At 53.9% G+C, this 14,226-nt stretch overlaps 1 protein-coding gene across 4 annotated transcripts in view; it reads right to left on the bottom strand.

Moving 5' to 3' along the window:
- Positions 1-4,072: 4,072 nt before the first annotated feature.
- Positions 4,073-14,226, bottom strand: part of RFX2 (regulatory factor X2) — a 97,734-nt gene continuing 87,580 nt past the window's right edge. For all 4 annotated transcript variants that reach the window (XM_072787630.1, XM_072787627.1, XM_072787629.1 and 1 more), the window contains 9 exons: positions 13,591-13,709; positions 13,091-13,203; positions 12,600-12,754; positions 11,200-11,297; positions 10,261-10,410; positions 9,372-9,580; positions 7,388-7,541; positions 6,307-6,349; positions 4,073-5,735 (listed from right to left, as the gene is read on the bottom strand). In XM_072787630.1, coding sequence (XP_072643731.1) covers positions 5,623-5,735; positions 6,307-6,349; positions 7,388-7,541; positions 9,372-9,580; positions 10,261-10,410; positions 11,200-11,297; positions 12,600-12,754; positions 13,091-13,203; positions 13,591-13,709 — 1,154 coding nt within the window. In that variant the 3' untranslated portion in view covers positions 4,073-5,622. The remainder of the gene's footprint in view (positions 5,736-6,306; positions 6,350-7,387; positions 7,542-9,371; positions 9,581-10,260; positions 10,411-11,199; positions 11,298-12,599; positions 12,755-13,090; positions 13,204-13,590; positions 13,710-14,226) is intronic.

The following is a 14,226-nucleotide window of genomic DNA, read 5'->3' as shown; positions in this document are numbered from 1 at the left end:
GATTTCATAACCCACTCAATCTGCTGTTAGGCACGGGGCTCTAGTGGACCTCTTCTACCTTGCTCCCCTTTCGCTCCATCCCTACTACCCCACTGCAGTTGTACCCCCACCTCTCACTTGAACCATCTTATCAAGTACCTAATTGGCCTCCTTGCTTCTAGTTTATGTATAACCCACTGTACCAGAATAAATCTTCCTAAAGCCCAGATCTGATCATATAAATAAATAAATAAATAAATAAATAAATAAATAAATAAATAAATAAATTCTGGTGGTGGCCCTCCTGAGTGGATTTATTTTTAAAAATATTTTTTATTTTGTAATTTTATTTTTTAAAGAACCCCACTGAGCAGGGAGCCTGATGTGGGGTTCAGTCCCAGGACTCTGAGATCATAACACCAGCTGAAGGCAGACGATTAATTGACTGAGCCATCTGGCACTCCCCGAGTGGATTTCTTTCCTTTCCTTTGGCCATTCCTCAATATTCCTCCATGTGTTTTCTCTCCTCCTTTCCCCTACCTTCCCGTGATTACTATGAACAGTACCTTCTCCCAGAAACCTTTGCTCACTCACTAAATGTTTGCTGAACCTACATATGCACTGTTAGAGTTGGGGAATTATGGTATTGAGCAAGGCAGACAAGAGCTACTCGCTCACAGTGCTTTTGGGAAATGTGGAGTATAAAGAATCTTAATTTAGTGGGAGAGCTTCCAGGAAAGGTTCCTGGAGGAGGTGTCAATTAAGATAAGCACTAAAGAGGCAGGTGTGTGTATGTCTATGTGAAAGCATGGAGGTTAGGTGAGAAGTGCAGTGAAGGTGAAAGCCCCAAATGAGACCATGGATTGAGTTCCAGGAGCAAGAAATAAGAGCATTGAGTGGGTAAGGGTTTGTTTGAGGGGTTGGGAAAGACTAGTGATAAATGATGTGGTTCCAAGGTTCAAAAGATGGAGGGAACCAGTCATCATGATAGTGCTCTCAACAGGTGGTTCTCACCTGGGGTCCATTCTGCCCCAGGAGGGCCACTGAGCCATATCTGGAGACATCTGTAGTTGTCACGACTCGGGGAGGAAAGGTACACTTGGTAGGATGGGTGAGGCCAGGGATGCTGCTCCACATTCCACAGTGTCCAGGATGCCCCACCAGTGAGATCTGGTCCCAAGTGTGCACACTGAGACACAATTGTTGAATGCTTACTCCAGTATTTTGTAAGTATTAACTTATTTAAAGCTCACAATGCTGTGAGGTAGGTATTTTTATTACCTTTTTTTTTGCAGATGGAGAAACTGATCTAAGTACAGTTGATCCTTGAACACCATGGCTTTGAGCTGTGTGGGTCCACTTATATGCAGATTTATATCAGTGACTACAGGACGGTGCTGTATATGTATTTTCTCTTCCTTATGATTTCCCTAGTAACATTTTCTTTCCTCTGGCTTGCTTTGAGAATGCAGCATATAACATACAAAATGTGTCAGTTGACTGTTTATTGGTCAACAGTAGGCTATTAAATTCTTTGGAGGTCAAAGTTATGGGTGCGTTTTTGACTGCAAGGAGGGTTGGCGCCTTTAACCTTGTTTTTCAAGGGTCAGTTGTAATTTACCCGAGGGCATAACCAGGGACCGTGGAGTTCACTCAAATTTGCATTAGCCTGGACCTATTTCCCCCACCATGCTGCCTTTCCTGGCCAGGAGGAGTTGGGCAGCGGCAAGGAGGAAAGAGAGTGACCATGTTATGGCATTTTGGGGAGATGGGAGAGGTGGGGGCCATGCAGGTGGTCCTGGGTTTCTGGTCTGAAGAGTTGGACAGATGGTGGGCAAGGCCATAATGGAAACATGAGGAAGAGGCCTGAAAGGTCAGATGCTGAGCTCCTGTTTTGTTGTGGGGAGGGCAAGGCACCCACACCCCTCTGAGCAGTGGTGGGAGGAGCCGCTGTGGAGCAAATCACATGTGGAGGGGCATTTCCATTTAGGGATGGACAAGGTCACAGAAGGTGTGGAAGGATGAAGTTCTGGAGCAGGACCCAGGAGCAGCTGGGCAGCAGCCAGAACTGTGGAAGGAAAAGTAGTGGAGCAGGTGACACCCTCGCTGGGGAGAATTTCTCCCCTAGCACACTCATAGCTGGAGTGTGTGTGTATTTTTTGCAGGGATGTACCTCACAACTTGCTTCAGAGTTCTTGCTACCAGAAAGTTCCCAGAGGCAGGAACATCATGGGTTCCCCTGCACCGCCCCACCCCTCCCCAGTGCAGCTTATCAAACTCTGACTATGGGTCATCAAGATTGTAATACAGCTCCATGATCACCAGGGATCCAGGTTCCTTCTGTCTCATTGCTTTGCCATCCTTATGTGATGTCCACATCGGGGTCTAAAATGGCTGTTGATACTCCAGCCATCATATCTACATTACATCCAGCAGCTTTAGTTTTACCATGTGTACAATGTGGTACACTGTCAAAAAGAAGAGATTGGACAGAAGCCTCTAGCATGAAGCTGTTGTGACTAGTTAAAACCTCCCAGAGGCTCTTGGTAGGACTAGGCTCCCCTTATTGTTTGGCCCTTGTGCCCTGGGTCTCTACCCAGTGGGCCTTCTGAGGGACTTGATAGACTGTGGGCCTTCAGCAGTCACCCCTGCTCATCTCCTGTCAGGCCCCTGGGGCAGTGATCATGGAGTCCTCACCTGTTCTCCTTCGGTCACCAGCCACTGAGGCCCAGAAGCAGGGCCTGGCTCTTCTCTTCCAGGGGCCCTGCCACCCCAGCACTGGGCCTGGCTCTCAGACAGGGAGGGCTGGGGGGTGGCTGCTGCTCGGTGCAAGGGCTGGCACTGCTTCAAGGGTCTTAGGCTAGATAGGGCCCATAATCATGAACCATGAGAGGGTGGGGCGAGTCAGGGTTCCACGCGGTTCTCAGAGCCTGGCAGGGAGTCGCTACAGAGACAGGGCCCAGCTGATGGGGAGTCTGCGTGGTTGTGTCCTGGGAGTTTCCCAAGACTGGCCACAAAATTTGCACTGGGGCCCAGTGCAAAATCAAAGTGTGGGCCCTTTGTTCAAGAATTACTAAGAATTTCAAGATGGTGATGGTAGAGCCTTAAGCCATGTGCACAGGCCCTGGAGGTCCCAGCCCAGGGAAGTAGTAGATGATTGTAGTAATACCTGGGGGCCTCAGGACATCTACCTGGGACAGATGGGCCTGGGCTCGGGCCCAGGCTGAGCATCCCTGGGGCACCTGGGGCACTGGCCTGGCCCGGGGAAGCAACTTTTAGGAGCAGCTGACCAGGAACTGTGTCCATGTTTCTGGAACATATTCCCATCCGTGGGCCCTTCCTGGTGCCTGAGCCCATTGGTCTTCTCTGCAGGAACTCTTCAAAGTCCTATTATCCCTGCAAGAGGAGTGGTCCAAACAATGTGGATTTCCAGCCCCCATGGTAATCCTGCCACGCAGCCTCTCTGTGGATGGGGCCCAGGAATTGGCCATTTTAGAACAAGCTCGTGCAGTGATTCTTAGGGGAGTCCCAAGTTTGGCCCCCACCACTCCCAAATAAGCCCTGGGAACAACCAGAGGGTTTCATCAGTGGCTGGAGCATATCTGAATAAGTCTAATCTGCCAACAAATAGTTTTGATCATCTAGGGTGGAGAACTATTTTCTTGCTACCTCTGGCCCAGAGGTGGCCTTGCTAAATGAAGCACAGGGAATCTGCTCCTTCTGGAACACTCACCAGAGAGCCAAGAAGAAAATGCTAGAGGCCACTGCTGCTCCTCTGAGCCTCACATGGCATGAACCTGGCCACGCTGGCAGTCCAGGGCAGGGAACTGGCCTGCAGGGAGGCCTGCATCCTCCAAGGCCACTGTGTGTGTGGTGAGGAGGAGCTGAAGTGTGGTTGGAGGCCCCAGAGTGGGTATGCTCAGTGTGTTCACAGCAGTGAAAAACAAGAACGGGCTTGGAAGGTGCAGGTCTTTACCGTCATTTGTATTGTTCCTTGTGGAATCCTGCAAAGGCAGGAGCATAAGGCGGAAACCCAGTTTGTACTGCTTACCACACATGGAAGAAAAGGCAGGCCATTACACTCCGTGAACCGTGAGCTTAAATGTCTCCCAGGAGAGGAGATATATATTTTAAAGACATTCTTTGTGTCTGATTTCATCTGAGTCTTGAACTGTAAAACCAGACAAACATTGTGATTATTATACAGACTTTTGGTTTCTAAAATAAGCGCCTATCTTTCTTGTGTTTCCCCTCCACACCTCCCCGCACACCTGGCGTGGCCTAGGAGTGCACGGCGCTCCCGTTTGTCGGGAAGTAAGGTTTTTAAAGGCCACGTGAGTTTACATTAGTACCTTCTGCGTGAATGACAAAAAAAAATATTGGGGGCCGAATATACTGCAATATACATGTTCATAAGAAACGTTCTAATAACAATTAGAGCACAAAACTATTGGTATAAACATATTTCCAAAAGGAAAAACTATTGCATTTCAAAAAGATGGTGCTTCCTAGACCAGAGGTTTGTCTTTCTTCTTTATAGCTGGTTTAGGGGCAGAACTCTTGCATGGAGCTAACCAAGTGCAAATGTGTTATGACGGATACAGATCCGGAGTGTCCAAAGTTCAAGGGCTGTGCAAGTCCTTGGGATTCATTTATCCCAGAGAAGAGTTTTGATTTTGAGTAGTTCAAGATGGGACATGCCCAGGGTCAAAGTGCTCCAGGATCGCTAATTCAAAGGCAGACATCCAGAAGGTTCTATGAAGCAGGAGCCAAGCAGACTTGGCTCAATGGCTGCCCTTGGAAGGCGACACTGAAACACCAACCACCCAGCCCCCTCGGAACAAACTCATTCCAGACCCAGTAGTTTGGCTTGTTGTTGGCTATGAACTTGGATAGAACCCAAGTCCTTCCAGTTGCTGATAAAACTTCTGGTTTTGATTCTTAGACACCACTGTGTCTTGGCTTGGGCAAGCCATTTCTGTGACTTGTTCTTTAAGCCACATGGGGCCTTGAGCTGTGCATGGCCCAGGGACTCAACGATTGATGGCTGCTTCTGGGGACCTTTGGTGTCTGCAGATGGGGCTGCTGTGGGCCAGCATCTGTGCCTCAGCATAGCTGGCAGTGTAGGAGGCCCTGGGCACAGCGCTGAGATGGTCTCTTCCCCCCACAAAGCACCAGGGCGGGGGGCTCTGCGGACACTGGTCAGCTCAGTATAGCCCAACAGCTACAGGACACCCCATTTCTCCTGTGATCTGAGTTTTAAAAAATCATGGTGGAAGCTGGAGGCAGCTGAACAGAAGAGAAGCCCAACGTGGAGGTACCAGCTCGTCCAGCATGGCCCCTTTCAGCTCTCAGGCAGGATGTGTAGAGTTGGACCAAAGTTCACGGTCTGGCAGAGGAAAGGACAAGAACACTCAGAAGGAAAAGGCGACCCAGGAGGTGCCAGGTGAGCAGCTCAGGCACTCAGGAGTCCAATGTGACCTTCTGTTGTGGTTAACATCGGTTTTCTTCTTGAAGAATGGTGTGCCCTTTGAGGGTGCACTGGTGCCCCGTGAGTCAGATCAAAGGTCACATCATCTAAGAGGCACTATTGCAGTGGAGCTCGAGGGTCCTGGTCTGGAGCCTGGGGAAGGCACCACAGAGCTAGATGCCCTGCAAGGAGTGGTTCGTGTCACTGCGTTCTCGCTTCACCAGGGGCTCCCCCAGGCTGTGGGCGTCGGGGTCAGCCTCACTGCCACGATCCTCACTGATGTCATCTGCAGGGTTAACATTGGGGATGAGGGGTGTGGGAGTGGGGTGCAGGAGGGAGGGAGAGAGAAGCATGTTCTCAGGGAGGTGCACAGGCTTGGACACACCAGGCCCCCCCCGGCCACCCTGAAGTGCTCAGGGAGGCCTTCTCACTGGAGACCTCCCTTGCCCAGTGTCCATTTGCTGGGTCACACTCCTGGCAGGGTTCCCTTCAGCAGTTGGTACCCTAATCCTGTAGGGGAGGGCCTGGGTTGGGGTAAGGGGAAGTGGATGCAGGCAGACAGGGCTGTGGTTCTACTCCTGGCCTGATGTGGAGGTGCCCGGGGAGCAGGATTGGATGTCGTCCCAAAGCACCCAAGGAGGTGCGGGGCTGCTCCTCTAAGCCCCAGCAGGGGCCAGGCCTGCATCAGTAGGACATCAGTAGGACACCTCCTGCTGCTCAGGTCTCACCAGCCTATCTGGATGCTGACTCCTAAAGCCCCTCAACCCACCCCAGGAGCTGCCTCGATTTCCACTAGGCCAAGGGTGGGAGGAATAGCCCCTGGGAGAGCCTCCCGGAAAAGCTACAGACATACCCACCTTTATCGAGCAGGGTCAGCGATAGGGAGGCGAGATCATTGAACTGAAAGAGAGAAGCCTAGAGTCAGGGGCCTCTGCAGAGGGGCCTGGTCCTGATGAATTTTAGCACTGTCCTCTCTCTCCAGTTAAAACAGGCTTCACTTGTAAATGAGAGCAGTTCCCACATGAGAAGCGGTGCTGATGCTGGTGTGTCCCCTCTGGCACCTACTGGGTCTTGCCTGGGAGCTGCAGGAGGGCTGAGTGGGTGCTAACTGCTCAGGCCACCAAGAGGACAGGGACTGTAGCCTCTGAATAGTGATGGGTTTATTATGTACTAAAAGCTCTGTAAGCATCACCTCATTTCTTCCTCAAAACAATCCCCTGCGACCCAGCGATTCCACTCCTAGGAATGTACCCAAAACAAATGAAAACAGGCATTCAAACAAGAATGTGCCCCCAAATGTTCACAGCAGTCAAAAGGTATAAACAACCCATGTATTCATCAACATATGAATGGATAAAGCAAAATGTTGACTATCCGTGCAAGGGAATATCTGGCCATAGAAGGAGTGAGGCAATGATACGCACTATGACATGGCTGTGCTGTGAAAAATTACGTTGAGTGAAAGACGCCACACACGAAAGGCCATGCCATGTGTGACTGCACGCGTGTGAGAGGCCCATGGCAGGCAGATCCTGGCAGAAAGGAGGGTAGTGGGTGCCAGCATCTGGGGAGAGGGATGGTAGTGACTGCTGGCAGGGACGGAGTTTGCCTTTGGGGTGATGGAATGTTCTGGAATTAGAAGTGGTGGTTGCACAACTCTTAATGTACTAAATGCCCCTGAACTGTTCACTCTAAAATGGCCAGAAAGGTAATTTTATATGTACTTTACAGCAGTAGGACCTCCTCCCATGGGTGGGGAGTCCCAGGTCCCATTTCGAGGGGCAGAGAGGCAGGTCTGAAGCCAGGTGGGTTGGCTCCAGCGTGTGAGCTCTTTCCCACCCACTGGCCTCCTGCACGTGTTTCCTCTTCTGGCCGTCGGCTGTGTCCCCCACAGGGCGCGGGCCGGCCCGGGGTCCCACAGGCAGGAGGGTCCCTCACCTCTCCCATCACAGCAATGGGTGTCTCTCCAGTTGCCTCCGCAACACGGTGCTCCACCAGGTAGAACATGTACTCGTCGTAAAGCAGGCGGATCAGGTGGAAGGAGCCGAAGCTGGCGGCGCTGCGCAGCGTGAGGTCGCGGATCACCATGGAGCTGGGGGATGGCAGACAGAGGCTGGGGACCTTCCGCGGAGCATGCAGCGCAGGCAGGCAGTCGAGCCAGGCTTCTCAGGGGCCCCACAGGCCCAGGAGCGGCCTGCCAGCGCCCAGACCACCTGTGTCCAGTGTGACTGGAGTGGGGGTGGGTGGATGCGAGTTGGGAGGGAGCAGTCAGCTCTAAGCGAGGCCATGGAAACAGGACACTGTGTCTCTGTCTGACACAAGCCTTATCAAAGGGCCTGGTCGGTGGTGGAGCCCTTACTGCCCGCCCACAGCAGGTGGCCTATCCTGGCCTTCCCTCCTCCTGGGGTCCCCTCCCCTCCAGCCTTCACTCCTCAGTCAGTGGTTTAGGCGCCTGAAACAACACAGAATTTCAGGGAGCTTTCACCTCTTTCATCTGCAGCAGGGGCTGGCCCGCTCTGGTCCCACATCCAGCCCAGATCCAGCCCACTCCCCTTTCTTGTACAGCCTGCAAACCATAAATGCTTTTTACATTTTTAAATGATTGGAAACAAAATCAAAAGAAGAGTTATGTTTCATGACCCATGTAAAGCACCTGAAATTCAGTTTAGTGTCCATAAATAAAGTTTTATTGGCACATGGCCATGCCTGTTCATTTACATGTTGTGTGCCAATAGAAGTTTATTTATTTCTTGGTAGTACTATCTGATTCTTCACAGAAAAAGCGACCCCTGATTGAAAGGAATTAGATCACTTAGCACCTGACCCAAAACCCTGGCTCCAAACACCTGAATGTCCCACCTCAGAGCTTCCCCACTCTGTTAGGTCTCATGGCTGTGGTGGCAAAGACACAGAAGGGAACAAGGCAGGGAGGAGACATGTGTGAGCCCCTGACCAAGCAGGGGGCCTGCACAGCACTGGCTCTGACCCCGTGGCCCAAGCAAACCAGAACCAAGCCAGAGTCCATGTGGGGGAATCTGAGTGAACCTTAGAACAACCAGCCACAAAGGGCCAGGCTCCTCCAAATATGGTGGCGGCGGCAGCGCTCCAGCTAAAGCCTATCACCTCGTTTCCTTGCTTTGATCCCCCAAATTCTCTGTAACACCTCTCCCCTCACTCACGGACCACCTGTGGGTTGGGACTGCCTGAGGTGAAGCAGTGTTTGCTCCAATCAACTTTTAAAAGTGTTAACGTGCCCTGTTATTCTTAACGAGCTGGAACTGTTTGTGCTTGTGTATGAGTGATGGGGTGTGCAAGTGAGTCAGTAAAAGCAGTTGATGACATTCTACTTAATGCTTTGCACGTCTTCCTGGGCCAGCGTGTAGATGCACTCCTAAGGCACTTTGGCAGTGGGAAAAGAGAGGTGGCTTCAGCAGGCTGTGGATTGGAGACGGCTTAGCGAAAGCAGCCAAGGAGCGAACCCTGGGGCTGACCGCCGTGTCCAAATCAGCATGGAAAGCAAAGATCGCTTGAACGTGAGCCGACCCAAAGGCCGAGTCAGTGGACAGGGTGGAACGGCTTGGGATTTGGGATGTTTTCTCCTCAGAAGCTTCTTGGCTCTGTATGGCCAAGCCCCCTAAAGGTAAACAAGTGCACTTGGATTTTGGGTCCCTGGTGGTCTCTCCGCGTGCTCCCCTCCCCACCCCTGGGAGCTGTGGCTGGTGGTTATGTTGCGCCATCTCTCTCCTCCCGAGTGCCTCATGTCGGCCACAGGAGAGCACAGGTCTGGAAAGAAAAGTCACAGGCCAGCTGCTGCTGACATCAGCACACCATGCCTGCCTTGGGAGCCTGCTGAGCAGACAGCTGCACGGTGCCCACTGTCCCTGCCTTCCCCGAGTTCTCCTGGAAATCAAGCTGCACTTACCTATAAAAGGACCATTTCAAAAGGAACTGCCGGGCAGCCTTGGGGAAGCTGGGGCTGCCGGCGTGCTGCTTTAGGACCTGGGTGACCACGTTGTCGAGCCAGCTGGCCCACTGGTCCAGGGAGCTCTGCTGCTGTAGGGTCAGCTTGAAGTCCTGCTCCAGCCGCTGCACCACGCTCTCCTCGCACTGGCACACCCACGAGGCCTGCTCCTGCAGGGCGTGGGTGGCAGGTCAGGGAAGCTCCCCCCACCCCCGACCCCATACCCATGCCATGGGTAGGGAGCATGAAGAACATCACCAACCCTGGGCCTTTTCCAGCTACATTTGAGCACAAGGGCAGGGACGGATGGAACGACATCCAGAGAGGGAGCCTGCCCTGGTTCTAAGCATGTAAATCCACGCTTCTCAGATTATATACCATGTTTGTGGTGTTTTACTTTTAAGTGGTCATTTCTCTAAATGTGTGTGTTTATTTAATGGATAAACTCAGAGCCTGAACTCGGTGTATCATTGTGGCAGGACACACATGCACACAGCCTGCACTTCTCTGATCCCAGAGGAGAGCTGTGAAAATGTCAACAGGAAGGTAGATTTTAAAAGAGGATGAGCCAAGGTGTGGGTCCCAGCACTTGGATGCCAGGGTGACCAGGGGGAGGGTCATGGAGTGGAGGTCGGGGTCCCTGAGTGGGCTGCAGGGGGCTTCCACCCTGAACCTGTTTTCATGTATGCTGGCTTTTGCTGTGGGTTGAATTTTGTGATTTTGAGCATTTTCTGAGAGGCTGGGAGGCTGGGCCAGCAGGGTGAGGGTCACATATGTGTCGTTGCTGATCTTCAGCCTGGTCCCTGTGCCTCATCCCAGGATGCGGGGGGATTACATTGGAGAAAGTCACCTGCACGTTGGCAAAGTCCACGCGGTTGAGGTCACTGAGCATCTGGTTGATCTGGGAAGTGTTCTGAAGCACCGCCCGGGCTGCCTGAGCGAGGTGATTGAGGGACGTGTATCTGCGCAGGGTCTGGGCAAAGGCACTGACCACGCCTACCTGTGGCCGGGGGAGGTGCAGATGGTGAGGCATGGGGCCAGAGCTTGTTCTGGGCTCTGGGACACAGAGGGACGCACCCTTCTGACAGCTTCAAGGACCCGAAGAGTGAGAATAAATGAAGGATGCCAACCTCACCAAACCATCTTGGCATCTAGAGCAGACTCCGTAGCATTGGTGAGTTAGCCATTCAGGACAGGGGGCTTATGCCACTGTTTCTAGAATTCCTTTGGCTCTCTAGAGTGGCCAGGTCAGGGGAATACAGATTTCTGGGTGCCACTGGATCAGGCTTTGTGGGGGTGGGGCCTGGGAATCTGTAATTTTAATCACTACCTTGGTGATTCCTATGCACGCTGAGGTTTGAGAGTCACTGGTCTAACAGTTCCAGACCATGGTCAGGGAGGCCAGATGCTTGGAACCTGGCCTCACCTGTACGCAGGTCTCTAAGAGATGCTTGTGAGAACAGCACTCTCTTCTGAGCATGGAGGCCCAATCTCCACATTTTAAATTCTGATTTGTGGCTAAGGCCATTGCAATAAGGGTGACAGCGAGGAGATGAAACCCTCCCTCCTATGAGGCGCATAGGAACGTTCTATCTGTTGCAAATCAACCCAAACGCATCACAGCAAATGACATCTTCTATTGTGCCCCTCCCTAGTAGCACCTGTCCTACATCACCCTAATCCCCCCCAAAGGGCCTCGAGGTCCTCAGGAGCCCACTTTCCCTGGGCAGGGGGACAGGGGCCGTTCCCTGAGCCCTGCCCAGCTGCTCCCGTCAAGCAGAGCTGCTACCTTGGTCTGGATGACCTGCTGTGGGAAGTCTCTCATGGCGTTCGTCAACCAGCCTTCCAAGCTCTTGGCGAAATTACGGATGGCCTGTGTCAGGGTACCTGGGAGATACAAGCCATGATACTTCCAGTGAGAAGGCGGACACGCTCATCAGGATCAGCATTAATGTAAGAGATGCACATGCAATGAACCCTTTAGAACACGCAGCACAGAGAAAAAGAGCCAGTGACCAGCATACGGGGACCGGGGACCGGGGACCTGGGAGAACTTAGGGCATTTAGTGAGCAAGGCGCTGGGTAAGAATCAGGGCCACCCAGTGCCTTCATCTCTGTGCCTCTATCTCCTGCCTTAGTGGTTCTTCTCACCCAGGGGTAACTTTGCCCCCAGGGGATACTAGGGGAATGTGTGCAGACACCTGTGGTCGTCGCAACTGGGGGAGCTCCTGGCATCAATGGGTGGGGGCCGGGCCCCACCCCCCACACAGTGCCCAGAACGGCCCCCCGTTACAGAGAACAGTCCACAGTGCTGAGGGAGGAGAAGCCCTGAGACACACACATGCACGTACGTAGAGTCTACCAACTTCCAAATTTATTGTGAGGTGGCTTGCAATAAGAAACAAATAAGGCTGTTTAAAGAAAAGAAAAAACTTCAAAAATGTAAAAGGAAATGTACCCCAACTCTAACCTTAAGAGAGAGACTCCAACTACATGCTACAATGACCAGTTTTCGGGCCGGCAAGCCCAAAGGAGAAATGTAATAGTTTTGCTGTTTCCAATTTTCCAGCACAAAAGCAGCAGACCAGTTCATTAAGAAAGACCGAAGTTTCCATCGTGCCAACAGGCACAAATATTAACAGCCCACTGCCAGGTTACCTGTGGTGCCCCTGCTGTCATTATTAAGACTGAGGCCTCAGGACCCAGCTTCCTCACTCAGGGGCTTCCACCCTTCAGGACCCTAGGGGCCCCAAGGGAGAGCCTGGAAGGGCCTGGCAGGGCGTACTACCTGCCGGGTGGGCGTGATGAGCCTGTCATCACCTCTGGAGGCCCTGCAGGTGGTCCCGGGGGCAGAGGGGCACAGTGGGTTGAGACCCTCCCTGGGGCTTTCAGCAAACCAGCAGATGGGGTAGGGCTGTCCTGTGACCCCGGCCCTGCCCTCTGGGGACATGCTGGGTGAAGGGGGGTGGAGATCCCGGGCCCCAGAGGAACTTGGGAGGCTGGAGTATCACCCGGAGCCCGGCAGCACAGAGCATGCTGAAGCCCGAGCCGGCCCGGGCGGGCTGCCACCCAAAGGTGGCAGGCCTCCCCAGAGCCATGAGCGGGCCTTCCCCTCGGCCTTGTTCTGGGGTGGGGGGCAAGGAAAGCACAGGGGCGACGGGGGAGCACAGCAGCCAGCGAGCCACTTACTGGGCACCGGCCGCAGCACGTCGGGGATGAGGATCTCCACCAGGGCCTGGTACAGGATGTGGTCACAGTTCCTCATCCACTTGAGAATGGGCTCGCATTTACACAGAGACACCAGCTTGTCCTTCGGCAGGACGGCACCCTCGGGCTCCCCGTCGCTGCGGGGAACAGAAGACCCAGGTGAGCTGCAGCCTGCAGGGTGGCAGGGGGCCCCAGGATGGACCCCCCACCCCGTTCTCCAGCAGGCCCATACCCCCTACAGTCTCCTGCTGAAGCAAGAGAATGGGCAACATGAAGGACAGGCCGTGGTCAGAGTGTGAACCCCCCCCCACACACACACACAAGGGGGCTCTGAGTGCCAATTCTTGGAAGGGTGACGCACTCGCCTGTGGGTCACAGTGGGGGTGTCTGCAGTTTAACCCCGGGGTACTGGGAAATGAGCCGGTTGGGCTCTGTGGCCCCTGGGGGCAGGGGGCCGGGGTGAGGGCAGTAACCTGGCAGGTAGGGAGGCCGGGCCATCACCCGAGGAAGCTTTCGAGTTCCAGAAGGAAAGCCACAGCTTCTCAATGTAGTGAAACTGGAGGTTCACCACAACATCTAGAGTTGCCTGTGAATAAACACAGCCTGTTGAGCTCATGGTGTGCATGTTAGAAAGTGTGCCTATCACGCACAGTCGACTGGGACATGCCAAGTGGGCCGGTGTGATGTGACAGGGGCTGCGGTGGGGTGCCCTGAACCCGAGAGAGACCACAAGAGGGGACAGACATGCCACGGTTCAGAGAGTGGAGACTCTATCTGCTTCATAGCTAGAGGAAGCAGGTGGCCGCTCCGGCCTCCCCTGGGTCACCTGGGGACACACCTGGGATGTCTGAGGGTTTGGCGGTTCTGGCGATGTGTGAGGCTTCACGGGGCACGGGCTCTGCTGTCCACCCAGGCCGGGCCCCCCTTCCCTCCCCACACCCAGGCTCAGGGTCTCCCGGGGCGGGGCGGTCACCTCGCAGTGCCTCCGGTAGACCAGCTGCAGCGCCTTGACGTCATGCAGCGTGATGCTCTCCTGCAGCAAGACGCTGCCCAGGTCAGGCGCCGGGAACTCCGGGAAGACGTGAGAGACATCTGGGAGGAAAATGGGGGTTAGCGGAGAAGGTCCCCAGGCAGGCGGCCCCTGTGCTGGGGGATTAGGGGATTAGGGTTAGGGTTGCCAGTGGCTGCTGCCAGGCCCGGCATGCCGGTGACTGCTCCACAGCCCTGGGTCTCACAATTTTTATGTTTTGGTTTTCTCAGGGGCAGAATGGGACAACCCTGTCCTGTCTCAGCTGACACAGCAAGCTCAGGGCCCAGCATTCAGTGAGTACTCCCATCACCCCAGCGTGGGGGTTGCTCAGGGCTGTGAATTTGGGGAGGGGGCTGGCCATGGCTAACCCAGTGACTTCCCTGAAGGCTTCTCTCTGGGCTCCAAAAATACACTAAAAATAGATGAAGGCCCCTCACGTCTGCAGGGTGTGCGTGTGGACACCGACCACAGTATGCCCCCGGGCACGTCCCAGGTGGCAGGCTGCGAGTTAGACGCTCTCCCGGGGGCCGTGGTGCCAGCAGGGAAGGGGCTTTCCCAGGGAAGGGCCAGCAGCCCTGC

This window comes from Canis lupus, chromosome 19 (assembly GCF_048164855.1).
Source record: "Canis lupus baileyi chromosome 19, mCanLup2.hap1, whole genome shotgun sequence".
NCBI lineage: Eukaryota > Metazoa > Chordata > Mammalia > Carnivora > Canidae > Canis > Canis lupus.
The sequence above is the reverse complement of the archived record's forward strand: the minus strand, read 5'-3'. Positions and strand labels throughout refer to the sequence as shown.